General features: G+C 35.8%; 1 protein-coding gene across 2 annotated transcripts in view; it reads left to right on the top strand.

The window, feature by feature from the left end:
• LOC150105765 (alpha-1,3-mannosyl-glycoprotein 4-beta-N-acetylglucosaminyltransferase B-like) overlaps positions 1–25,477 on the top strand; it is a 305,129-nt gene that overhangs the window by 13,884 nt on the left and 265,768 nt on the right. For both annotated transcript variants that reach the window (XM_090393561.1, XM_090393560.1), the window contains exon 2: positions 16,568–16,903. In XM_090393561.1, coding sequence (XP_090249687.1) covers positions 16,636–16,903 — 268 coding nt within the window. In that variant the 5' untranslated portion in view covers positions 16,568–16,635. The remainder of the gene's footprint in view (positions 1–16,567; positions 16,904–25,477) is intronic.

The raw sequence follows: 25,477 nt of genomic DNA, 5'->3' as shown, positions 1-25,477 counted from the left end.
GACATTTCCTGGAGACTCATCACTTTTGTTTTCTTTATGTTAATTTTCATACCATAATTAATATACCATAATTTCATGTGCTATAATTTGCTGTTATGGTCCATCTTTTTAATTTATGTTATACCATGGCAACAAACAGCAAACTCACTCTTATCTGTCATTTTCTTCTCTTTCATTTCTTTCAGTATTTCTATATCTTCTCTCATACCACCACACTTATTTTCTTTCAAGTCCATGCCTGCTATTATCATCTTTAATCACTCTCCCTGCATATCATCACAAATATTACTCCCAGAAAACATTTTTTTTTTGTCAGTTATTCTTTCAGCACACTCCTAGGCATTGAATTTCATACCACACTGTGCTGTACCATTTCTATTCTGCATATATGCTAATTCCTCCTCTTTTGTTTCATGCCATTCTCAAACATTTCTCCATCCCCCCACCCCCATCTTCACTTAGTCTGTGGTAAACTTTCTGTATAACCATGGTAATAGAAGAGGTGCAAGTGGTACTTGCACTGCTTCCATTATACTCTTTTCTGACACTACTTTTACATTTATCTTTTTCACTCTTTCCTACTTCTTTTGCTTCACTTTCAAATATTTATTCCAGTGGTAACTTTTGTTTCTTGTGTCCATGTGTTCTCACCTTTTGCTTCTATCATGCTTATGCTCATTCTTTGATACTCTGCAATTCATTGTCTCTTGGATGGCATTATTAAATAAACATACTTCCTACACATTCTTTTTTTTTTCTGTTTTCCTTGTATAAATCTACATTCCTAAAAAAACTTGTTACACCTGAAGTCTTACTTCAAGTATAACAAGCTGAAGTCTTGAAACTGTTTTTACTGCCAATGCTTGTTCACCAATCACATGCTATACTGGATTTCAATTCAGTTAATTTTATTACCTATAAACAGTCCTCTCCTCTTCCCCACACATTTACCATAAAAATTAGGTCTGCCTCTGTCATAAATAATAAAAAAATAAATTAACTTCTTTCTTTATTCCATTAGTTCTTTAAATGACAACAGTGCATCGTGGTAATTTCATTCATCCATGTATACATCCATGAAGGATATAATCACATTGAACATAGAAAAGAGAAAATCTACGAAACCAGTTAATAATTTAAGTTAGTAGTATAAAAACAGTATAATATCCTTATGAATTTTTCTAAGGAGTGGAAGGAGGGCAAGATTGTGCCACTTCATAAAGGAAGTGATAGAACTCAAGCATCAAATTATAGGCCTATCTGTGTGTCAGGTGTTATGGTTAAGTTGTTGGAGAAGCTTGTGAGAACTAGGATCCAGAGTTGGGTTGAAAATAATGGTATTATCTTTGATGGACAGCATGGATTTGCTAAAGGAAGGTCATGTTTTAGTAATCTACTTACTTATTACAATAAGGTGACTGTTCCATGAACAGAGGAGAAGGATGCACAGTAATATACTTAGATTTTGCAAAGGCTTTTGATAGATTACCGCATGATAAGTTGATAGTCAAACTAGAGCGGATGGGGTTGGATATTAGATTGGTGCATTGGATTGGAGACTGGCTATCTGATAGGTATCAACAAGTTGTGTATGGGGGGGCGATATCCAGGAAAAGAAAATTTACTAGTGGTGTGCCTCAAGGGTCTATTTTTGGGCTATTGCTGTTAACTTGTATATTAATGATATTGGTGAAGATTTGGATGGAGGTATTCAGTTGTTTGCAGATGATGCAAAGTTGGGATGAACCATGAAGGGTAGAGAAGATGTTGTGGCCTTACAAGAAGACTTGAATAAATTGAGTGATTGGGCACGGGAATGGGGATGTAAGTTCAATGCTGCAAAATATAAGGTTTTAAAATTTGGAAAACAAAAATGGGATGCAAAATTTATGAGGTGAGGATATATTGTTGGAGGCGGAGGAAATAAGAGATCTTGGGATGATACTGGATAAGGATTTGAAATTTAGGGGGCATATAGCCAAAATTGTGAAGACAACACAAAGGCTTCTGAGAATGATGTGGAGGACACTGACTTGTAGAAGTAGGGAGATTCTTGTTCCATTGTATAAGGCTTTGATTAGGCCATACATGGACTATTGTGCCCAGATTTTGTCACCTGGTTTTCAGAAGGACAAAGAGATGTTGGAAAGGGTCCAGAGGTGATTGACTAAGGTTGTTTCTAATCTCTGAATGTCGAGTATGAGGAAAGATTGAAAAGATGCAACTTGCAGTCTGGTGGACAGGAGGATGAGGGGGAGATATAATAGAGAGTTAGTAAGGGGTTTTTATCGGATCAGTGCTGGAGAGGTTCTGTAGAAAATAGTGGGAGATCAGAGGAGAACTAGAGGTCATCCCTGGAATCTGTATAAAGAGGATGTGAGTAGAGGAGTGAGAAGCAGGTTTTTTTCATGCAGAGTTTTGATTGATTGGAATGCCTTGCCTGAGAGTGTAGTGTCTGCAGAGAATTTGAATGTGTTTAAAGCATGGTGTGATGAACTGTGTATATGATAAAGGACCTCCTAGATGAGTCTTTGACTCCATGGGGGCCTTGGGTATTGATAATACAGAATTCTGATACTTTCTTAGGAAAATTGTGACCTAACAAGGTGCTCTTGTTTGGTTCACATTTACTCATTCTGCCAGTCATTTAAAAGCTTATGTTACTATGTTATGAGGGGGGGAAAATTCCTCTAGAATTTCCATAAAAAAGCATAAAGATATTTTTTTAGTAATTTACAGGGTGATTTAACAAAGCAGATGTTTAATAGCTAATTTTGAAGTTTGGGTTTTACATTCCGTAAACCCAAGAAAATCCATAGCAATATTCAAATTATTTTCAGACAATAACATATAGAGTTGGGATTAATTACTATGAGATAATGGCATTTGTCTTCTGTACTTCTGAGAACAGGTACAAACCTTGGAGGTTCAGTGGCAAATGCTGAAGAAAGCATTGATTGATTCAGCCAGAGAGGCACGTGATGAGGTTGTCTGCTAGGATTGAAAAATCATCATTTGCTATAGCAAATCCATGCTGTCCAGCAAAGAGAATTGTTGTTGCTGTCAACTAGAATTCTAAATCCTGGCCTTCACTAACCTCTGACACCTTTACCACTACTCCAGACATCCATATTGGCCCATAATTTGAAGCCTTGTCTTTTCACCTTCGTTTTGAAGTGGAATAATTTATTTTTTCAGCAAATCTGAGACTCTTGTTGAAGAGGTAAGTTAAAGCTTTTAACTCCCTGGAACATTCTCTCAATACATCAGTGATACACCATGAGGTCCATCGCCTTCTTGTTATCAAACTGACTCAGTTCCTTGTATACCTCCTGATCACTCACACCATCAGTGACTCCTCTTTCTCCACTGCTTTCAAATTCTGAATGATGTTACTTTCACAAGGATGAAATACTTGGTATGAATTGCTCATTTAACATCTTCATTATATCCTTCTCAGGTTATCATTGTACCATTTTCTCCAACTGTCATCCTTCCATAATCATTCTTCTTCTTCTACTCTTGGCCTCATTAGCTAATTCCTGCTCATACAGCTATCCTTATACCAAGTGAATTAGCTCACTTGCTTCTTCATGCAACTGGCTGTTACCACCACTCATCTTATGCTGCCTCTATAATGCCTTCTTCCAAATTCATTCATTTCACGTCCACTTTATTTGAACTCTTGAACTTCGAAATGCATTCAAACATTGCCTCTGTCAGACAATTCCTTAACAGGTCTCAAGCAGCATTGATCTCACCAACTGGAGAGAGAGATTGATTTAACAACTCATTTACAATAATGTCCTCTGATGACATAATCAAATCCAAGACCTCTTAATGCTTTGTATACCCTCTATTACATACTGCCTAAGGTAGTTCTCCCTCATAAACTCAAATTCATCCCCCCCACCCCCCAGATGCAGTCTCTTCATTCCAGTCTGCTACCATAATTAAATTGTCTATAATGATTGCCCTTTTCCTATTAACTAGACAGATGCTTATACATTTCCTTCTCACTGCACTCCGTGTTATTAGGTCTATATATAGCATCGCCCAACTAAATATTTCATTCTGTTCACCTCCACCTTATATCATACTTTAATCCCACCTTAGATGGGAATAACTCCCCTGCTACCATTAACAGCACTCCTCATCTCTTTCTGCTCTGGCTTCTTATAATTTCTCTACAACCCAAATGGAGATTTGGCCTCCTGGGTTTGGCTCTAACTCTGTCTATCCAAAACTTTACTTCTCCAGTTTGGATATTGTAATATGATATTGTTATCTTGAGTTATCTTCTTAAGAATACTGATTTTTTTTTATACAAAAAACATGCCCTGCTCACTACAGCTTTTTGAACTTGATTACACTGGATATTGTAGGTTCTTTATAAAGTTGATATAACTTGTTGGTTATATTTGCTTCTTCGGAGACCATTATCATTAACTGGTCCAAATATTTTTCTAAGGTTTTTCTTCTCAAAAGCTGAAATCATCTCCATGCTTGCCATAAATATCCAGGTTTTACATCCCTAGGTAAACTAGATGAATTTTCAATTTATATATTTTTACTTTAGTCTTTCAATGAATATCTTTTTGAACTGAGTGCACATGAGAGAGAATAGAATTCCATATGAAAATAGAATAGCACTTCAACCATCTCATTTGGTTGGCTAGTGATCATTATTCCTAAATATTTAAATTGTTGCAATTTTTCACTTTGTCTTGGCTATCCACATGAAAATCATATCTATCCATATCTTAGCTGCAGAGCCGGCTCTACTGATGGTGCAACACATACATTTGCATGGGGTGACAAGTTTTTGGGGGTGAGAAAATTGGTCTAAACTATACAAAAAATGAATAATAAAGTCATTTATTCCTTCTCTGTTGAAATTAGACTTCAGGCTGTTTTACATAATAAAACTTCTTTGTACCATATATTTTTTTAAAAATCATAATTATTTAAAATAATATAGTATCATGTTACATTTATTATCGCACTTCAGTGTTAATTTCAGACGACAATAGCAGAACACCTTCTATCTTGCATTTATTTCCGATTCCATTGTTGGCTGTGAGTTGACCTAAGGTTAAATCTCATTTAATCAATGAGACCAAATGATCATTATGTAAATCAATAAAGGTTAAATCAATTAAAGAAATAGAATCTTTTTTTTCTTATACAGATATTAGGATTTGACTTTTAAAATAATTTTAACATTCCAAAGAAAAAACTATCAGGCACAGAATATTGCAAATGAAAATCAGAAAAAGAACACTATATTCAGAAACAAAGTGGGGGCTTTGCATAAATATCTAAAAACTGAAACAGCTAATGTAGTACAAGAGAAAATAAGTGAAAGGACTGAAACCAAAAATTCTGAGCTCATGGCAGGTACTTCTAATTATGAGCCCAGTAATGTCAATATTAGTAACAATGAGGGTGACAAAATAGGGGAGGAGGAAGGGGTGGCAAAATATGCTACTACATGGGGCGACAAAATTCCTAGGGTCAGCCCTTCTGCCAGATAGATAGTACATTGATGATGTGTTCTCTATTTGGCCTCATGGATCAGACACATTAGACATCTTCCTACATCTCAACAGAAAACACCCCCAGAATACAGTTCATTATAGAAAAAGAAAATAACAGCCTGCCTTTGCTAGATACTCTAATAACATGTCTTCCTAATGGCACTCTTTCTTTCTCAGTTTACAGAAAACCCACCTGCATAGGTAGATATATGCACAAACTTTCCCATCATCCCTTCTTCCCTCTCCACAATATGATGCTATCAAAAATCTTTGTCAGTAGAGCCTTGAACCTCTGTTCTGCTGAGGCTGGTCTTACTGCTGAACTCTTGTTTATTCACTAGACTTTCCTGTACAGTGGCTACAATGCCAAAAAGGTCAACAAATTAATTGTTCCTCCCATCTCTCTCAACATGTTGACTATAGTAATGCTATCATCATTCCTTATATCCAGGGCACCTAAGAAAAAATAGCCAGTACTCTAAAAGTATAATCCCTGCATGTTATTCCAATTTTATCTATAGCTGGTTACCCTCATTCACTCTCCCAAGGATCTCTACATTCTCTATCATTTCCAGCTGTTTATAAAGTTCCATATTCCTACAACTTATAATAATATTATCATCATCTGACATCCTTGGAGTCAGAGGCTCATCATGGGAGGTACACACTATTGCACACGATATCCAACCATGCCTTAAACTGATTCACTGTGTCTACATTCACAACACTACATTCACAATGCATTCCACTCACCAGTACCTGCTTCTCACTCCTCTGCTCACATCCTCTTTATACAGTTTTCAGGGAATGCCTCTTGTTCTATTCCTTTTCCCATTCTGTGAAAAATATCTTCCATGTCAGCTTCATAACAACCCCTGACTAGCTTATATGTCGCAATCATATTCCCCCTCCTCCTATATTATGGTCACTGGGAGATCTGCTAACATCTGCCTAAAAGAACATAAGAAATACATCTGTCACCATAAGCATGGTCAGTCAGATTTAGCTGACTATGCCTTGGATACTTTTCACAGAATCAAATGGAAGGAAACTACTTCAAGAAATGCAAACTTGAAAGACTTTATTTAGAATCAACAGCAGATTTAAAAAATCTACCAAATCTTAATAAATGTGGTTGCATTGGGAAACTAATTCTGAGGACTCCCGTCCAACGGCTAATGCTAGTTAACAGCACTCATAGAGGGTTCCCCATATAGGACTATAGGCTTTCAGTTTCAATTTTCCCCTTGTTTTGTGTATTTTTTACATGCTTTTGCATCTTTAATATTGTATCATCTGATGATGTATCAGTGAACTGAGATGAAATATAGGATTAATTAAACTTGTGTTTAATTATTTATATGTACTGTATTCATTTCATTAAACCTTATAACAAATCTCTCTCATCAGGGATCCTGCGCTTCTCAGATCTATTTGTTTTCTCCATATCCCTGGTAATCTTAATCCTTTCTTGTACACATGCACATCCACTCCTGTATCCATCATTCACTTTTAAGCATTGTCTTCCTACCTCTCCCCTTTTCCCTGTTTGGCTTGTATTTCTTTTGGGTCATCCACTTCACTCATCTCTACATTCACAAGCTCTCCTACTGTAATTTCCTGCTCTTCTACATCACCTTCATCATCTTGCTTCTTCCTCAGATTTTCCATTCACGTTAGTTGTTACTCTCTTGAAGCAACTGCTTCTCCATCTGACTTATACAAATCCATTTAAATGTAGTCTATCTCTTTTGTACAGCTCCAGGGCCACTACAAACAGGTGTGCAAGTTGTGCAGCACACAAAGTTGCCATAAAAAAAAAGGAGGGGTACAAAATTAAATTTTAAAAATCATTTCTCCATTCTGAACACCATCCACATGTATTTGCTTATGTCAGATTTTACTTCTTCCGAAACAAGTGCTGTATATCGATTCAGGGCAATCATACCTATCGTGCAATCTGAAAGTATCAGCATCACTAACATCTTCCTGTGAACATATTGTTGCAGTTTGGAAGCTCAGTGTAACAAGTACGAGCTGAACAGAATATTCTTCTATGCAGATACAACAACACCCTTCCGTCTTTCTATTGGTTCTCAAAGCTTTAAAGCTGTGTAGTCATCTGAACACAATATTCACTTAATGAAATACTGGAATATTTGCAAAAACATCTGCAATGACTTTGTGAAGGATTTTATTACTACATTGATCATGATTGCAGCTCTCTCCTGTTATGGTATTTTGAAAATATAGTCTGATTTTCAAGAACATTAAGTAAAAAAGTGAGTATTTTCTGGGGGATGATCAATTTGGATTTAGAAATGACAGAGGAATTAGAGATGCAATTGGAGTAATGAGGACCATATGCAAAAGGAATATAGAAGTAAATAAAGAAGTTTATGTATGTTTCGTCGACCTTGAAAAAGCATTTGACATGGTAAAATGGGAAAATCTGATGGAAATTATTATTATTATTCGTGACACCTCCAAGGAGTCCGAAGACTCATCGTGGGAGGACCTACAACTGTCTCAACCACTACACCGAACCTCTACTACGAATCATCTCCATCAACACCATCTACCGCCCACCTCCACCATTACCGCAACTAGTATTTTTTGTCTGTAAATTGCGTGTGTTCTGAAGGGCCGATTTGTCTGTATGCGGGATGAAAAACCTGAGTTTCCGAGAGAAAAAACCCTTGCTACCTCCGTATGAGATCGGCTAACTCACCTTCGATTGAAATCGTCCAGATAAAGATTCCTCCTGTCACGACGAGAATCGAACTTAGGCCTATTCCAATCGATGGGCGCAATGTACCGTTCTTCCAATTGCACCTCTGTAGCGCAATTGGAATTGGAAAATGTTACGCAAAATAGATTTAGATAGAAACCAAAGGTTAATAGCTGAATTATATATGAACCAGACTGCCATAATAAAGACAAAAGTAGGAAAAACTAAAAATGTGTGATTGGCAGTGATGTAAGACAGGGATGCTGCCTCTCACTGGCACTCTTCAATATATTTGCAGACGAAATGATAAAAGAAGCATTTGATGAAGAGAAAAGAGGAATCACTATTGGAGGAAGAACAATACAAAATATTAGATTTGCAGATGATCAAGCAATATTAGCTAATGCTGAAGATGAACTACAGCACCCAATGCAAAAATTTGGAAATATATGCAAGAAATATGGTATGAAAATTAACACAAAGAAAACAAAAGTGATGAGAGTCTCCAGGAAACCAGGAAGTATCAAGGTGATGATGAATGGAGAAAGTGTAGAGCAAGTGAGACAATACAAATACCTTGGTAGTATAATACAAGAAAATGGAAAATGTGATATGGAAATAAAAGAAAGAATTAACAAAGGAAAATATGCCTTTTTATAGCAAGAAAAATTATTTTATTAATAAAATGAATAAAAATCTAAAGAAAAGGCTTATTAACGGCTATATTTGGAGTATATGTCCTTATACGGGTCAGAAACATGGACAATTCGGAAGATAGAAGCTAAAATGTTGGAGGCATTTGAAATGTGGTTATGGAGAAAGTAAAATGGACTGAAAAAATCACCAATGAAGTAACAAAGAGTTGAAGAAGAAAGGAATTTACTAAAGACCATAAGAAGAAGAAAGCATAACTGGATAGGACATGATTAAGAGGAGACAGCCTACTGAAAAGAATGATAGAAGGGAAAATTGAAGGAAAGCGACCAAGAGGAAGGAGACTACTAGTGATGCTTGATGATATAATAATGGGCACAAGAGGATATCAGGAAATGAAGGAGGAAGCAAGAGACAGGGGAAATTGGAGGAAGAGAATCTGCTGAGTTATACCATTGGACCTGTCAAGAGACAGAACACTAATGATGATGAAGTAAAAAAGTATACAAGATTTTTTTCATTCTGATATATCTATTTTAGCATTTATATTTGTTTAAAAATTTTTTTCTACATTTTTATCAAGGGATGTCAAAAACATTTTGCACAAAAGGCACCTTACATGTCAGTGGCAGTACTGTACAGTTCCATCTTCCTACTCTTAATATACATTAAAATTTTATATTAGACAACTCTGTATTTCAGTTGTAAGTCAGCAGTTAGAATTGGAGGGTATAGGATGATGGTAAAATCAATATAAAAAATCAAGGGTACACAATACCTCTACTGTTTCTCATCATCACATAGGATCACATTAAAGAAAAGTGGCATTAATTGAACCTGATATCATAAGTGGAGATGTTAATCTCAGCTTTTTACTTTACACAGATATTGTTATACTCTTAAATGAATTCAATACAAGTCATTAGGATTCTGTAACTAACTTTGAACTGTTGTAACAAATTCTTGGCATATACCTACATTGGGTGTATAGGATCTTATGATAGTAAGTAATACATGAAAAGTTACATCATTACAAAATTCCTATCAACAATTTTCCTCCAGATTAGCACATTGGAGGAACTGTGTACTCTAGTCTTTACATTGATTTTACATCAAAACCATCATCCTGTGTTTCCAAAAAAGTTTTACAGTGGCTACACTACATAATTCAGAAAGCCTGGTCAGAGAGAGAGAGAGAAGATCTCATAATATTGGAATCTGGACAGATTCCAATATTATGAGATCTTATATTTCTGTCTTCTAAGACACTTTTTATTGTATCAATCCATCTACATCTTGGTTTTCCTCTTGGTCTTTTTCTTTCCATCCTGGAAAAGAACACTTGTTTAGCTAATCTTTTCTATCCCATTCTGTTTAAGTGGCCACCATACCACCTGAGATTAGCTCTGCCAACACATTCCTGAATGCTAACAATGTCAAGTTAACAATGTCCCTTGATGAGTCTAGGGACTCCTTGGAGTTGCCTGTGGTAATAATAAAGTTCTTTCCTAATATCCTATGTCATATGGTTTTTCCAGATCTACAAAACTTAAGTACAGATCCTTGTTATAATCCCCATGATTTCTCAACTATTTGTCTTAAATTAAAAATATGATCCTAATGATCTCTGTTTTGACCTGAACCCAGCTTGTTCTTCTTCAAGCTGGGTTCAGGCTTTCTACACAATTTTTCTGAAGAATACTTGCATAAATCTTACAAGGAACACTCAGTAGAGAAATTCCTCTGTAATTCTCACATTCAGCTTTATTTCCTTTTTTTATAGATGGGTACTATGAGTGCTCTATCCCAATCATCTGGAACTCGACTCTCTGACCAGGCTTTCTGAATTATGTGGTGTAACCACTGTGAAACTTTTTTGGAAGCACAGGATGATGGTTTGATGTAAAATCAATGTAAAGACTAGAGTACAACACAGTTCTTCTGCTGTTAGTCATCACATAGGATCACATTATGAAGAAAAGGCATTAATTAAACCTGATATCAAAATTGGAGATATTAATCTCTGCTTTTTACTTTACATCGATGATGTTATATATACTCTTAAATAAATTCAATACAAGATTCAATGAAAATCAAGGGGGAAAAAACGTGAATATAGGCTGGAACATGGAAGATAGCAATTGCAACCTGAGTGAAGAAAGCACAAGTAAAACATTTCAGCTATTTAGGCACAATTTTAATAATGATGATGATGCCAAATTAAATATGGAAATAGACAACAGAATAAGCAAAACTGGTGCTCCTATCCTTCTTGTCTGTCCTAGGAAAGGTTGAGTCCCCTCCTGATGAGGAATCACTGGTGTATTAATGCAGCTGGTTTGTCATTCCTCTGCTGCATCCCCCTAAGGGTGATATTCATGACTGTAATCCATGTGTGTGTTCATGGAGTCAGTTTGCCTGCTTGCGAGATGAAAAACCCCAGATAAACTTGGGGGGGGGGGATCCTGCTGTCCATGCCCAAGACCGACTAACTTGGCTATGGCTGAAGAAGATCCTTGAGCTCCTTACATTGTCGACAGGAAAGCTGGTATGGTGGGCTAATTTCTCTCTTACTCCACAAATTTATTCAGTTGAATCAATTTGCAGAGTAAGAAATTAGTCTGACAGATATTAGACAAGTTTTTGAAGGAAACTTTTTAAAAACAAGGTCGTAATGATATAAATTTATTTTGTTCTGTCATAGTATTCTTGAGGATGAATATTAGGAATTTGAAAGTAAGTTTTTTTTTCTTCCCCCCCCCCTCCTCCTCCTCCTCCTCCTCCTCCCAGTTTGCATGAGCATATGTTCAATATTAAAAAATCAAATTAAATTGGCAAAGATCAAAATTATCCCAAACTCAAAAGTTTTTCACTTTTTATTTATTATTTTTTTATTTATTACTATTTTTTATTCTTTTTTTTTTTTTTTAGTTTATTTGTGTCCACACATGAGAATTTGTTAAATGCACAATACATTAGTAATAATGTTACTAATGGTAATAGTATTGGTAATAGTTGTACATTAATGACATTGGGAAAGATTTGACATGCGACATACAGTACAGCTATTTGCCAATGAGGCAAAGATAGGTAGGATAATCAGGAGTGCTGCTGATATGCAGTATTTGCAAAATGATTTGAATAGGCTGGAATTGTGGACATGATGTGAAAATGGCTGTCAGCTCAATGTAAGGTCATGAACTTTGATGTGATTAGATATCCAGTGTCATATTATATTGGTGAGATTATGCCAGAAGAAGCTGATCAGGCTAGGGATCTTGGAGTTTTAGTAGATACGAAGTTGAAGTTCAATGGTCGTATAGCAAAAATTGTAAATACAACTCGGAGAATAATTGCAATGCTGAAACGAATCTTGACATGTAAAGATAAGAAAGTTATTTTGCTTCATTACAAGGCCTTGATAAGACCTTATTGGACTGTTGTACCAGGTCTGATCTCCTGGTTTCCATGGCAATCCTGATACAGTAGAGAGAGAGAGAGAGAGAGAGAGAGTGAGTGAATGGGTGGGAGTGCTAAGGAGAGAGTCAAAAATGATATCAGGATTATGGAGACAGATTAAGAATTTGTAGGCTGCAGACACTAGCAAACAGGAGAAAGAGGGTGATTGAGAGGTATAAACTTCTGAAAGGGTTATATGGAATGTTTCATTTCATGGAGGGTGGGGAAAGTGCAGGTCTGGTCCTTGGAAAACATATAGGATGGCAGACTGTTCTAGAGTATTTTGTTCTATTGAATTTGGAGATGCACTGTGCGCGAGTGTTGATTTATCATGGAAATAGAAAAGGACAATAAACTGGCATGGCATTCCTAAATATCTTGCTCTCCTTCAGGAACTAATTACCTCCATCTATCATAAACTTGTCTTCACTGTTGCCATGTACAACAACAATCTACTCACCATTCTTCTCAAAAAATTGTTGTCATAAAAACTGTTGTGTTGGATTCGCATTGTATGCTCCAACACACTAGATCCCAAGCAAGAACTTTTCGACATCCAATTTATTATGCAACTGAACGCTTCTCAAAAAGGAAGCCGTTTTGATTTTCACAAGCCTCGCTGAATCAATATGAATAGTCCCGATTCCATATATTTCTGGCATTTCGAAGCCAATTTCAAGAATACTCAAACAACTTTAAATAGGGGAAACTAAATGATCTCCTTTTCCTAGCATCTACCAACTTCTCTGCAACTATATTTTTACTCTTTTGTATCAGAAGTATCCAAAATCAAAATTTTGGATACTTCTGATATAAAATGATCATCCTTTATTTCTATTCCTGTCAAATAAAGGGTGATCATTTTTGGTGATTTTAAACTGAATGAATTTCTGAAGTTTAGATTTTGAGAGACAACTACATTTGGCAATATTTAAGATTGGCCACATGGAATCAAGGGCTTTGGATTTGATCATCTCATCAGAGGATATTGTTATAAATGGATTGGCCAATCTACTTAAAGTTGGTGAGGGTGACCATGAAGTGAACACATCCTTGGCCAGCCACATGACGTCTAAAGGAAAGGGATGCATGTGGAACTATGAGGCTGGTGATTATAACAAATTCAGGAGACAGCCGTAATTATATCATGGAATGAGAAATTCGATAGAAAGGATGCCACTGCTACTTAAGCCATACTCAAGAACTCTGGCAGCGACAATGTCTGAATGTATTCCAGAAGTTAAATAAGGTAGGTGTGAAAATGTGAATGAAGAGGTGAGATGAAATCAGGAAGAAGACATAATGGAGATGACACAAGATGAGTATTATCAGTTGCATGAGGAATACAGAGATCAGGTAAAGGTAACTATGAGACCAAAAAGAAATCCTAGAGAGATATGTGACTAGTAGAATAAAGAATAATCATAGAAGGATGATTGGTTGGTGAAACTGGTAGCATGATTGCCACTGCAGACAATATTAAATCTGTTGTTTATGAAAGTATTTCATCCTTGTAAATGCAGCATCATGCAGGATTTAAATACAGTGAGAAGGGAAAAAGTTAGCATTGATGCGAGTGAGCAATAGGTATATGAGGAATTGAGTAAATTTGAGAGAATATTCCAGGGAGTTAACAACAGCTTTGATCTACTTTTTTGTAATGTCTTGATTGGGCCAAGTTGTGAAGGAGTGTGAAAGGAGTAAAATTGTTCCATTTCATAATGGAGGTGATAAGACTAAGGCTTCAAATAGCATGTTGGAGTTATTATTAAAGCGTCATTGAGAACCAAGATTCAGAAATAAGTCAACAGCAACATTCTCTTAGAGTATAGGTTTGCTAAAGGAAGATCATGAGAAAAGTAATATTATAACAAAGTGACAAATGCATACACAGTGCTATATTTAGATTATGCAAGGGCCTTGGATAGATTATCACATGACATGCTGGCAATTAAATTGGAATGGATGGGATTGGATAATAGATTAGTGCACTGGATTGGAGATTTGCTGTCTGATAAGTATCAGCAAGTTAGGTATAAGGAAATGATATCCCAGAAGAAGGAAGTCACTAATGGTGTGCCTCAAGGTTGATTATGGGACTGTTGCTGTTTAACTTGTATGTTAACAATATTGGGAACAGTCTGAATGGTGATATGCTGTGATGAGTAGAGCAAATGTTGTAACATTGCAAGAGGACTTAAATAGACTGGGTGAGTGGGCAAGTGAAGGTTGCCAGTTCTGTGTTGCACCATTTTAAAATTCAAGTAGCAAGGATAGGATGTACGGTGAGGATGACACAGCTGATTATGGTAATGTTGCAGAGGGCACTGATGTGCGAATGTTATGGCTCTGTTGTAAAAGGCTTTGATTCAGGCTGCATGTGGATTATCATGCACAGATTTGGTCACATGGATTTCAAAAGGATGCAGAGATTATCGGAAAAGGTCCAGAAGTGATTGACTGAGATGGTTTCTGGTCTCCAGATTCAGTGCATAAGGGGGGGGGGGAGGTGATATGATTGTGACATCTAAGTTGTGAAGGGGTTATTACCAGATCAATGTAGATGAAAGATTTCCTAGAATGGGGAGAGAGCAAGAGACCATTCCTGAAAGCTGTATAAAGGAGGAGGTGGGTTTGGAATAGTTTTTTTTTTTTTTTTTTTGCATGTAGATTGATCAGTGATTAGAAGAATGCATTGCCCCTGAGAATCAGTGCAGACATGGTGAATGCATTTAGGGCATGATATAAATTTGTGTATGTGAGAGAGTGAGAGGTCCTCTCAGTCTTTTTCTCCATGGAGGTCTGGTGATGATGATAATGTAAATTTAGTTGAATAGTATTATTATGGTTTATTATGGTATGTCCTGTACATTGTACGGAGGATTCATGTCAGGAAATGATAAACTTTTTGGTAGCAGTTTTGAGGAGCATTTACCATTACAGCAACTCCTTACCACTTCAGGATTAATAAATATTTCCACATCAGTGTTAGATAATGTTCCAGTTTGTTCTTCTTTTTCTCTACAAGAATTTCTATCCCAAAACAGCACAGATTCAATTTTGTATCTGTCCTTACTCCACAGTTCTGGCACTATGTGATGTGATTTTTATAGTACTCAAGTTTGTATTGAAAAGGAAGAACTGATGAGGAACACCACGATTGTAAAAATATTAAATAAACTAATAAAAATTACATATTTCACTTGCTAACTTCAGCACACAGAACTTCTGCAAATCTCTTCAGCAGTGGTGTAATTACATACTGGATTTTTATCAAGTTTGAGAGAATTTCTTCATTTGGAACAAAATAGAATATCAGGTAAATGCTAGTTATCTTAGATGGGGGAGGGAATACAATTTAGAAACTTGGGTAATCAAGAAATTCTACTTGTTTTATTGCTTTAAGGTTAATAAAAGCAGTTTAGTTAGGCAAGATTATAAATAAATTATTCAGATAGATAAAGAATAAGCATCAATATTTTAATAATTCCTTCTTAATGTAACGAGTTGAATATAATCTAATAATTTATTGCTCTTTTTATAATAGTGATATAACATACTGTTATGTTCATAGGTAGTGCTCAACAAATACACTTGCCCACTAACCTGTGGCAAGTAGATTTCAGTGAGTGGCTGCAGACTGGACAAAACAGAATTTTTTTTTTTTTTATTTAATTAAAAAAAGAACTCCAACCATCATGGTATAGCACTTAATTATTTTATGGAACTTCAATTGACTTATTAGGGCATCTTGAGCAAGTAAATTTTTTGCATGTCAAGTGGAGTTTGCATAATTTGTTGAACTCTGTTCATGGGTATGTTTACAATAACAAACTAAAATAGTGTTGGGTATGCTTACTCACTAGATGTTTGCTTTCAGCATTCATGAGAAAATAATTTTTTCTTTTTAACTTTAACTGATACTTTCCCCAATTATATTTCATTAACAATAATATGAAGTAATGAATGAAGAACTTTCAGTAGTTACTCTTTAGTTACTACTTTTACCCATGCTTGAGCAATTCCAGTTAGCTGAATTATTCATTTGCCACAATCCTGAAGGAATTGGATAATAGGTAACGCTGTGTGTGTGTTGTATATGTATAAATGAATTATAAACTGCAGAAATTTGTGAATGTTACAGGTTCTCTCACAGTAACTATTATTGTTTGATTTCATGTAGATCTTTCTGAAGAACATACTCTCCAGCAGAAGATAGCTGAATTGCATGAAAGATTGAAACACGCAGAAATGTTGAATCTTGAACGCCGCAGTGATATTTTAACATTAAGGCAAAACTTTGAGTTACTTTTACAAGCAACCAAACATCACTATGGTTCTAATAGCTCAATTTATCAGGGTCGCGGAACACTTTGGAAAGATGCACAAAAGTTATTAGCTAGTGTTAGAAAGAGCTTAGATCTCCAGTTGCCCTCCATACACCACTTTTTGCCTCATCTTCTTAATAGGCCAGATACTCTTCAACCTGCCATTAAGTTATCTAAAGGCCGTGCTGGTGGTACGTATAAGTTTGCTAAGTTATCTAATCCCTTCATTATTTCAATAAATTTTGAATTAATTTATTCTCTCTTTTTCTGTAAATCATACCTGCCAAAGACTGTAAACCTTTCATATGTTAGTACTGTAGTTGAGTTAGAATTAGATAATCTGACAATTCTATTCCATAGACCAAACACAATTTTTTTTTTTTTTTTTTTTCCCAAGACACTTCACACCTCGAATAAGTAGGATGGTGGTCTCGTGCTAAGTGAAATTCATCATCCACCGAAGAAAGTAAGGCGCTGAATGTGTGTGTGTGTGTGTGTGTGTGTGTGTGTGTGTGTGTGTGTGTGTGTGTGTGTGTGTGTGTGTGTGTGTGTGTGTGTGTGTGTGTGTATTTTTAAAATATTTCTAATTGTGCTTTGTATTGTTCAGCATATTCACATACATGCATATGGCTAATTATGGCTAGGATGTATTTAGACAAGTTGATACTTGGGTTTATATTTAGATCTTTCAGATCTAATGCCATTTCTAAGGATTCCCAAATTCTTCTCTGAGTTATGTTATAACAATGGTGTAATAGATTTATCCCATAACACTTGATATCTCATTGCTGAAGCATCTTGCAGGTCAGCTGAAGAGAGCACATGTTATGACAAAGTTGAGCCATCACTTCCTTGGTATTCAGTATCTTGGATATCTTCTTCAGTTCATTGCTAAATAGATTTTTCCATTTGCCCATAGTAAGATGACCTGTATTCACACCATATCCAGTTATTCCAGAAATATTGCTACTATTTGGAAGAGCAATGAACTTCTGTTTTCGTCATTAATAGAAATATCTCTAATCCCATGTTCAGTAGTCTAGAGGCAATGTGTTCATTATAACCATTTAGAAGAAAAGTGTTTTTTAAATACTGGAGCGCTTTAGCTAGTTCATCCTTGTCAGTAATGAGGTGGTGGGTTCTTGCTCTTAGTGTAGAAATAACCAATCTTTGAGGACTGTAATGTGGGAAGTTGGATGGGAAACATAAAAGAACTTACCAACTTGAACTTACAATTGCTGAAAGAAAGGACAAGAGGTTGAGTGGGATGGAGAGCCTTTGTGCTTAAGATCACCAAGAGTCAAAAATGACTGGATTGCACATAACAACAACAAATGTGGGAAGAGGTATGTGTTTATCTGTCAGTGTCTGTGTAGACTTTCAAAAATATAGAATTTTAATTTACCCGATTCCTTAGTTAGTCGAAGATCTGGAGATTGGAGTGAAAGATAGATTCTAACTAGGTGAATTTTATGTTAGGATATTGGCCACTGAGGTACTCATGAAAATGCAAAAGTGAATGTAGTCTATGGTTCCACTAAGAATATTATCAGTATAGTTCACCCACCGTTTATAGATCTCTCCTTGGCATTTTGCCAAGAATAGTCGATTCATGCTGAAGGGGAGAAAGAAATGAAGGTACGAGTCGCCATCATGCGAAATCACGTGCTTTCTTGTCTGTCGCTGTACTAGTACTAGCTTGATTTTTTGTTGGCGCTTTTTTGCCTTATTTGTTTATTATTAATTTATATAATGGATCCAGTACAGTCAACAAGTTCTGTTGTTAAACATTTCAGTAGCTCTTGCAAAAGAATATTGAATAATATGCTGACATTCTGTGAAAAAGAATCGTCTCCTTGTTCCCCTTTCTTAAGTCATAAAATGTGCAAGTGCAATTGTGGGCATATTGGGGTCGACTGTTAAAAGAATTCATAGGGAATCAAAAAGTGAAGGTAAGCCAAAATTTAAATCTAAAAAAAAAGCACCAGAGTAAAGAAAACCATCGAAACCGTAGCTTTGAATGATTTTGATGTAGACGTTATAAGAAGAACTAGTCACGAATTTAACTGGTTCGAGAAAAGAGTGACAACTGTTCCGAAATTGATTCCTGTGCTTAAAGAAAAAATCAGTTTTCATTGGAAAAGAGAAACTTTAAGGAAAATACTTCATGAAATTGGATTTTGTTTTAAAAAGTCCCAGAATAAAAGGACATTTCAGGGAGGAGAAAAAAACCAATTGTGTATCTAGATGAAACTTGGATTGATAGTAATTTAACTTATGGAAAATGTTGGCAGTCTAAAGAAGAATGTGGAGTGCTACAAACCGGAAATGCCTCGTGGCACATAATAATTTTGTATGCGGGTGGAAAAATGGGTTTTTTACCGAATTCAAACTTACTATACAAACTTACTATATAAAGATCATAGAATTAATTACCATAGGCAATTAATTCTATGATCTTCAAAAAGTGGGCAGAAGAAAAACTGATTCCAAACCTTCCTAAAAATGCTGTTGTTATAATTGATAATGCTTCATATCACTATTCGATCAAACAAAGTTCCAAATTGGTCTAATAAGAAGCAAGTTCTTATGGATTGGCTCTTAGCAAATAACATTTCTCATTCCCCAAATATGCGAAAAATTGAGTTGCTTAATTTGGTCAAAAGAAACTTGCCCACAACTAAAATTATTTAAATTCGACATGATGCTCAAAGAGCATGGATTTCTAGCTTTGAGGCTACCACCATATCATTGCGATATTAATATTATTGAGTATGTTTGGGCAGAAGTGAAAAGTTTCATTCGCCATCGCAACGTAACTGGAGATATTGGCATGTCGAAACTTTTTAAGCTTTCATAACAGGCGATTGAAAGTATTACAGTTCAAAACTGGGGAAAATATGTATTGGGACAGAGACGGAATTATCAAAGAATTATGCGAACCTTTGGTGATCAGTTTAAGTGAAAGTGATGGCGATTCGGACACCGATTCAGATGACTATGAAGATTAAAAAGATTTGATAATGGTATTTTTTACTAGCTTTTTTTGCACGGGTTTGTTAAAAGAGTTGCAACAAGTCATAAATAATTAATCGGTTTAGGACATTAAAGTGTCTGTTCTCTCAACTGTAAGTTTAGAATATCTAAGTTCATTTGAAAAAATTTCTGTTTTTTTGTCTAATTATTTTTATTTTATAGTAAACTTTCTTTATGCTATACCTTTTTTAATTTTGTTAATACTCTATTTACATTTTTCCAACTGTTATACAAGCAAAATAGTTACACTTTAAAAACTACAATGTTCGTAAAAGAAAAGATAAATTTTCCGACCTGTAATAACAAACAAACGTGTCCCAGAAGGCAGATTGATTACCCTATTATCGGAATGGATTCTCCTTTTTCTGACGTGCGCAGAAGTGTCGAGGGACCTCTAATCGATGGGCGAACTATATACCTTTCCACCATAATTTTGATTTATAATGGTATTCTTCCAGTTTATTTATTTATTTATTTATTTTTTTGAATGTTTCCATATAAAGATTTGCTAAAACTGGTGAAAGGACTACTCATGGGTGGACTCAAGTTCTTTTTGTGTTATTGTACTTAAAATATCCAGGGAAGATATGTGTAAGGAGTGTCATGACGTTCTTTGAGTATTTATCTTGTAGTAGGACAAGGTAATCCTAAGTGGGAACATTGGTAAACAGATGAATTATATGAAAGCTTGCTAAAATGTCATGCTCATCGAGGAAAATGCTGCTAATGCTGGAAACAAAATGCTTGAGTTTTTAACAAAGGATGGTGATTGTCCTGTCAGCCTCTTAAGTAGTTTAGCTAGATTTAAGAAGGTATGTCAGAGAATCTATCCCTTTTACTATTGAACATAGAGGTATGCCTTCTTTATGAATTTTGGGAGTTCCATGTAGGTGTCAAGGAAGAGGATGAAGAGATTGGATAACAAGTCGGGTTTCTCTGTTAACCTTATAGGTTTTTTTTAAAAGGTTATTGGTGTGATTTTGAAGTCCTCTAGGGTCATGATCCATAATGGAATAATTGTAAGTATTAAGAAGCTGTCTAATTTTGTAGTAATATTCATCTGAGTCAAGAACCTATGTAACCTGTATTCTGGAACCTTCTGTAGTTCATTTGGTTTTGACAGAGACCTTTGGATGGAGGCTAGACAGGTAGGACAGCCAATATCAGAACACCAGGACATCTGTTTCCATCACTGTGACAGCTTAGGTTTGGCAGACCAGGCCTTGAATATCAAGCTCAGGATCCATTTGCAAAAAGCCACCTTACTCTACCAAAGCAAGTTTAAATTTGAAAGGCTTTCCTTTAAATCTACTGCAGCTTTCATGTGCTATCCAACCTGAATAAATATGGTTATATCAATTGCCTCTTATATGGGGAATCCTCATTTGCTAACAGTCAGCCCAACAGCCAAGAAACATCCAGGTGGTGTAGTTTTAGGACTATAGGCCTTCCTGTATTTCTCTTGTTTTATCTCATTTATTGAAGTGTTGCCTGCATGCACACATTGATACAAATGTATTAATTCCCAAAGATGTTAATTTAACTTTGAAATATTGGAAATAGGTAAATTTTTGCTGAGAAAAGCTAGGTTTGAATCCTATCTGTGTTATCTATTTGTGAAGAACTTTTTTTTTTTCAGTTTTTTTTTCAGTCAAAAGTGAGTTAGTTGGTCCCATATGAGACAGACACCTTGTCCTGTAATAATTCCCTAGTAAAGCAGCATTGCTACTCAACCATTCATTGGGCTGAGGGAAACAACATGCATAATCCCATACACAAGAGTTAGAAGCTATAGCAGGTGATGATTAGGAAAGAAAAGCATCTGTTGATGTTTTTCTTAAACAGTTGGAAGTTATACTTGTTGAGGAACTCTTCATGAGGAAGGCTTTTTCAGAAGACTGAGGTAGATGGAATAAAAGAGAAAGAGGAGAAGCTGGTTCAATATATCTGCAGTTGGACTGAAAAGGAATGTCTGGCATCTGTTGTTCATGTTTTAACAGGCTCAGAAGAAAGCAGAGGAATGATGGATACCATTTCATCCATGGAAGCACATGAAGCAAAAAACATGGAACCGACACAGTGTCTCTGCAATACAGTCGTTGAAGTGTGTCATTGTGGGAGAGATCATCTATCAGCTGAATTTCTCTCATCAGGACAGCATCAAGAATTTTAGGAAGGTTTTTGGTGCATCATTCCGAATATGTGAATATGTTAAGGATTGTGTATTTCGGATTTGTATATTAGTAGCTGGCTGGATGAAAAAGTAGCATCTTTAACCAAAAAAAGAAAAAAGCATGCCTAGTTTTTTGTAGACTGAGGAAGCTACTGATGTGATGTGTTTGTCAGGAAAGATTTGAGGTAAGTTTCAGTCCAAGGAGAGAGAGATCTGATCTGTTCTGGTGATTTGTGTATAACATTATGTAAGGATAAGTGAGCTGTGATCTCTTTTGAAAGAGAAAAAAGTAAAGAAAAGAGCTAAGTGGCACTTTGTAGCATTGAAGGTGATCACATTATCCTCAACTCTCCTTGAAGAATGGTATGGTGATTATTGTTTAAGGTGCTGGTCGCAGACAATTTTGAATCTTATTTTTTGTGCACTGCATTGTTTGTCGAATCAGTAGGATACATAGAGGGTTCTATCATCATAAAAGTTATTGATTAGAATTATTGGAGATTGAGAGAAGGACATTTATGTACAGTAGAAAAAGGTAAGCAATTGAAGATATCTTTGAGACACTTCTGCATTGTTGGAGAAACTCTTGAAGAGCTTCTCTAACAATGCTGGTCATTCACTGCATTGAATGTAGTGAATGACTAGAAAGAAAGCTACTCACCCACTTGCATAGGCCAGATGGTATACTAAACAATGCTCATTTACCTGAGTGGCCCTCAATGCTAGATGCAGTCTGATGTTCTAGACATGTCAAAAGCAACAGCACAAGTATATGTCTCCAAACCTTTTCATGGCATTTGTTCAGTTATGGGTGATGCAGACTGAGAGATTAGTCATGGATTTAGAGTGGCAGAATCTATCCTAGTTTAAATAGTAGATCTCTAGGTAGTGGAGAAAGTGAATATTGATGAGTTTCTCCATTATTCTGGAAAGGATTGAGGTGAGAGTGATCACTCAGTAGTTTGACAGCAGACTTTTTATCTCTTTTGTGGAATAGGTTAGATATGTGTCTGCTTTCACATATTGGGATCAAGTATAGTAGTTTTATTAGTTCTGGAGCACAACTTTTGAATACAACTGGGGAAGATGTCATTGAGAATGAAAGACTTAAAGATGCAAAGAAATTATCTTCTTGGTTTCATCGTTTATCCAAGCATAATCGAACAAGTTTGTACGTGAAGTCACTTCATGACTGGGGTACTTGTATATAGAGACTAATGACTTCACAACATCAATTGCCTTAGTATCCCATAATGCAGCGTGCGCACACACACACACACATACATATATATATCCCTAGCAACATGTATAATGCTTATGGGGAAGTTCCACTACCCAAACTAGTTTTGACCTTTATTGAGGTATGTTTACGTGCCAGGGATACTTCTCCCAAAACTCGTGCAATCCCTCAGATCACCCAATAGTGAGTGACCCAAAGGATCATTTAACTCGGTGGTAGTTATACTCAGTGACAGGCTCATCCTACCACCTACAAGAACCCTCAGTAGTGGCTCTGTCCAATGGCAGACTCACCCCACCACTGAGCAGAGCTGCTCGTATCCCAGGAGAAACCATTCATTTCAGTAGCACCACCTCCATGGAAATCACTTCACTGAATTTCCTTTTTTAGCACACAAGTACATCAGTGGGAGCCAGACCCCAAAGATCTTTATTGAGGTTTCATCAGTGGGAGCTAAATCCAGAGGTGATACCAAGGTTGATGTAATGCAGAAGTCATCTTTTTATATACAAGTAGCCAAAAGATATTACACCTTATTACTAAAATATTCTGGATTAGAGATGGCTGTTGAAAGTTTTTTTTCACTTGGTTATACTATAAATTAAACAAATTATATTCTTGGTTTTGTCTTTTATCCAAGGGTAAGCAAACATAGTTTGCATGTGAAGTCACTTCATGACTTCACTTCTGCATTACTTCAACCTTGGTATCACTTCTGGATCTTGCTCCCACTGATGAGACCTCAGTGAAGGTCGAAACTGGTTTGGGTAGCATAATACATGTCCATAAGGATATGTGCATTGCATTATGGGATAATTATGGGATACTAAGGCAATTGATATGAAGTCATTACCCTCTATATACAAATAGTCCAGTTGTGAAGTGACTTTACTTGCAAACTTAGTTTGCTTACACTTGGATAAAGGATGAAACCAAGAATATAATTTCTTGGCATCTTTAATTTATAGTTATTTAATATTCTTTTCACTTTTTTTTCACACACTACAGCAGGCATACGGTTGCATTGTTTCTAGTATGATAGATTTGCCTTGGTCATCTCTGCAAGGGATGGAGGAGAAGAGTGATACCAGGAGGTCAGCTGTAAGTGATAACAGTGGCACATCTGAATGAGCAGAGAGAGAGAGAGAGAGAGAAATGTATGGAAGTAGCATTTGTTGCTCTTCTTGATATGGAAGGGCAGAAAGATTCTCTTGCTGCTTTAACTAAATAACTGATACTATTCAGGCATCAAGCTTAATTATAACTGTTGATGAATCATTTATTGATGTATTACATTAAGTTGGAATGTCATATTCAGACTGCTGGGATATGGAACGAGATAGTGGTGGCAGAACAGTTGCTTGTGATAATGGTGAAGTAAATGGAATAACTTTAACCCTGGTGGTTTTATACTAGGAGTAAATGGAACACAGCTCCATAATTTCATTAGGTCACGTAACTTGATTAATTATATCCATCATGCCTAATTATTACCCATACACAGTATTAGTGTACTATAGTTTGATGAACCAACCTCTCATGCTCAACAATTGAAGTGAAAACAAATTGTCCAGTAATCCTGAGTACCAAATTTTATTGATTTTCCAAGCTAGGGAATAAATATAATTTTAATCACTTTGCCAATCAAAAAGGACCAGCCATATAAAAAAAAAAAAAAAAAATACACACACACACACAGGCCGGCAGTCCTCACGACACGACCTTAAAATTGACCCATGCAAGCTGAAAGCATTCAGTGCGATCTTAATAATCAATGGAAAAAATTATTATTCTCCAGTAACCTTTAAATTTTTTGGCAAAACATTAAAAATTCTCATATTGGCAGTTATAAATGTATAGGGAAATGAAAAAAAAGTAAGTAAAAGTAATATTTATTTAGTATACACCATAGCTTAAAACATCAGAAACATTCAAAATTAAAGTGTTTTGTATCCTTATAAAACCTTATTAACAGTAGTGTGAAGTAGCAACAAAGTATGTACTTTATGCAGTTATATAGTTCAACAATTACATTCCCCTAACAACATGGTTTAACTGTGAGTTGAACCATGTTGTTGGGGGACTGGTGTTAACTAAACCATAGTAATAAAAAATCATTGTATTATCGGAACTATGCAAAGCATCATCATCAAATTCCTGCCATGTACCCTCAAGGGGTGTACAGGATATGATAGTACTACATGAAAAATTTACATCATTACTAACTTCCTATTTACCATTTTCCTCCAGATCAGTCTGTTACTTGTCAAGACTCCAATATTATCAGATCTTATATTTCTGTCGTCTAAGGCACTT

Source organism: Typopeltis vanoorti, chromosome 6 (genome assembly GCF_054136105.1).
Source record: "Typopeltis vanoorti isolate ZY-2024b chromosome 6, IOZ_Tvanoo_1.0, whole genome shotgun sequence".
Taxonomy (NCBI): domain Eukaryota; kingdom Metazoa; phylum Arthropoda; class Arachnida; order Uropygi; family Thelyphonidae; genus Typopeltis; species Typopeltis vanoorti.
The sequence above is the reverse complement of the archived record's forward strand: the minus strand, read 5'-3'. Positions and strand labels throughout refer to the sequence as shown.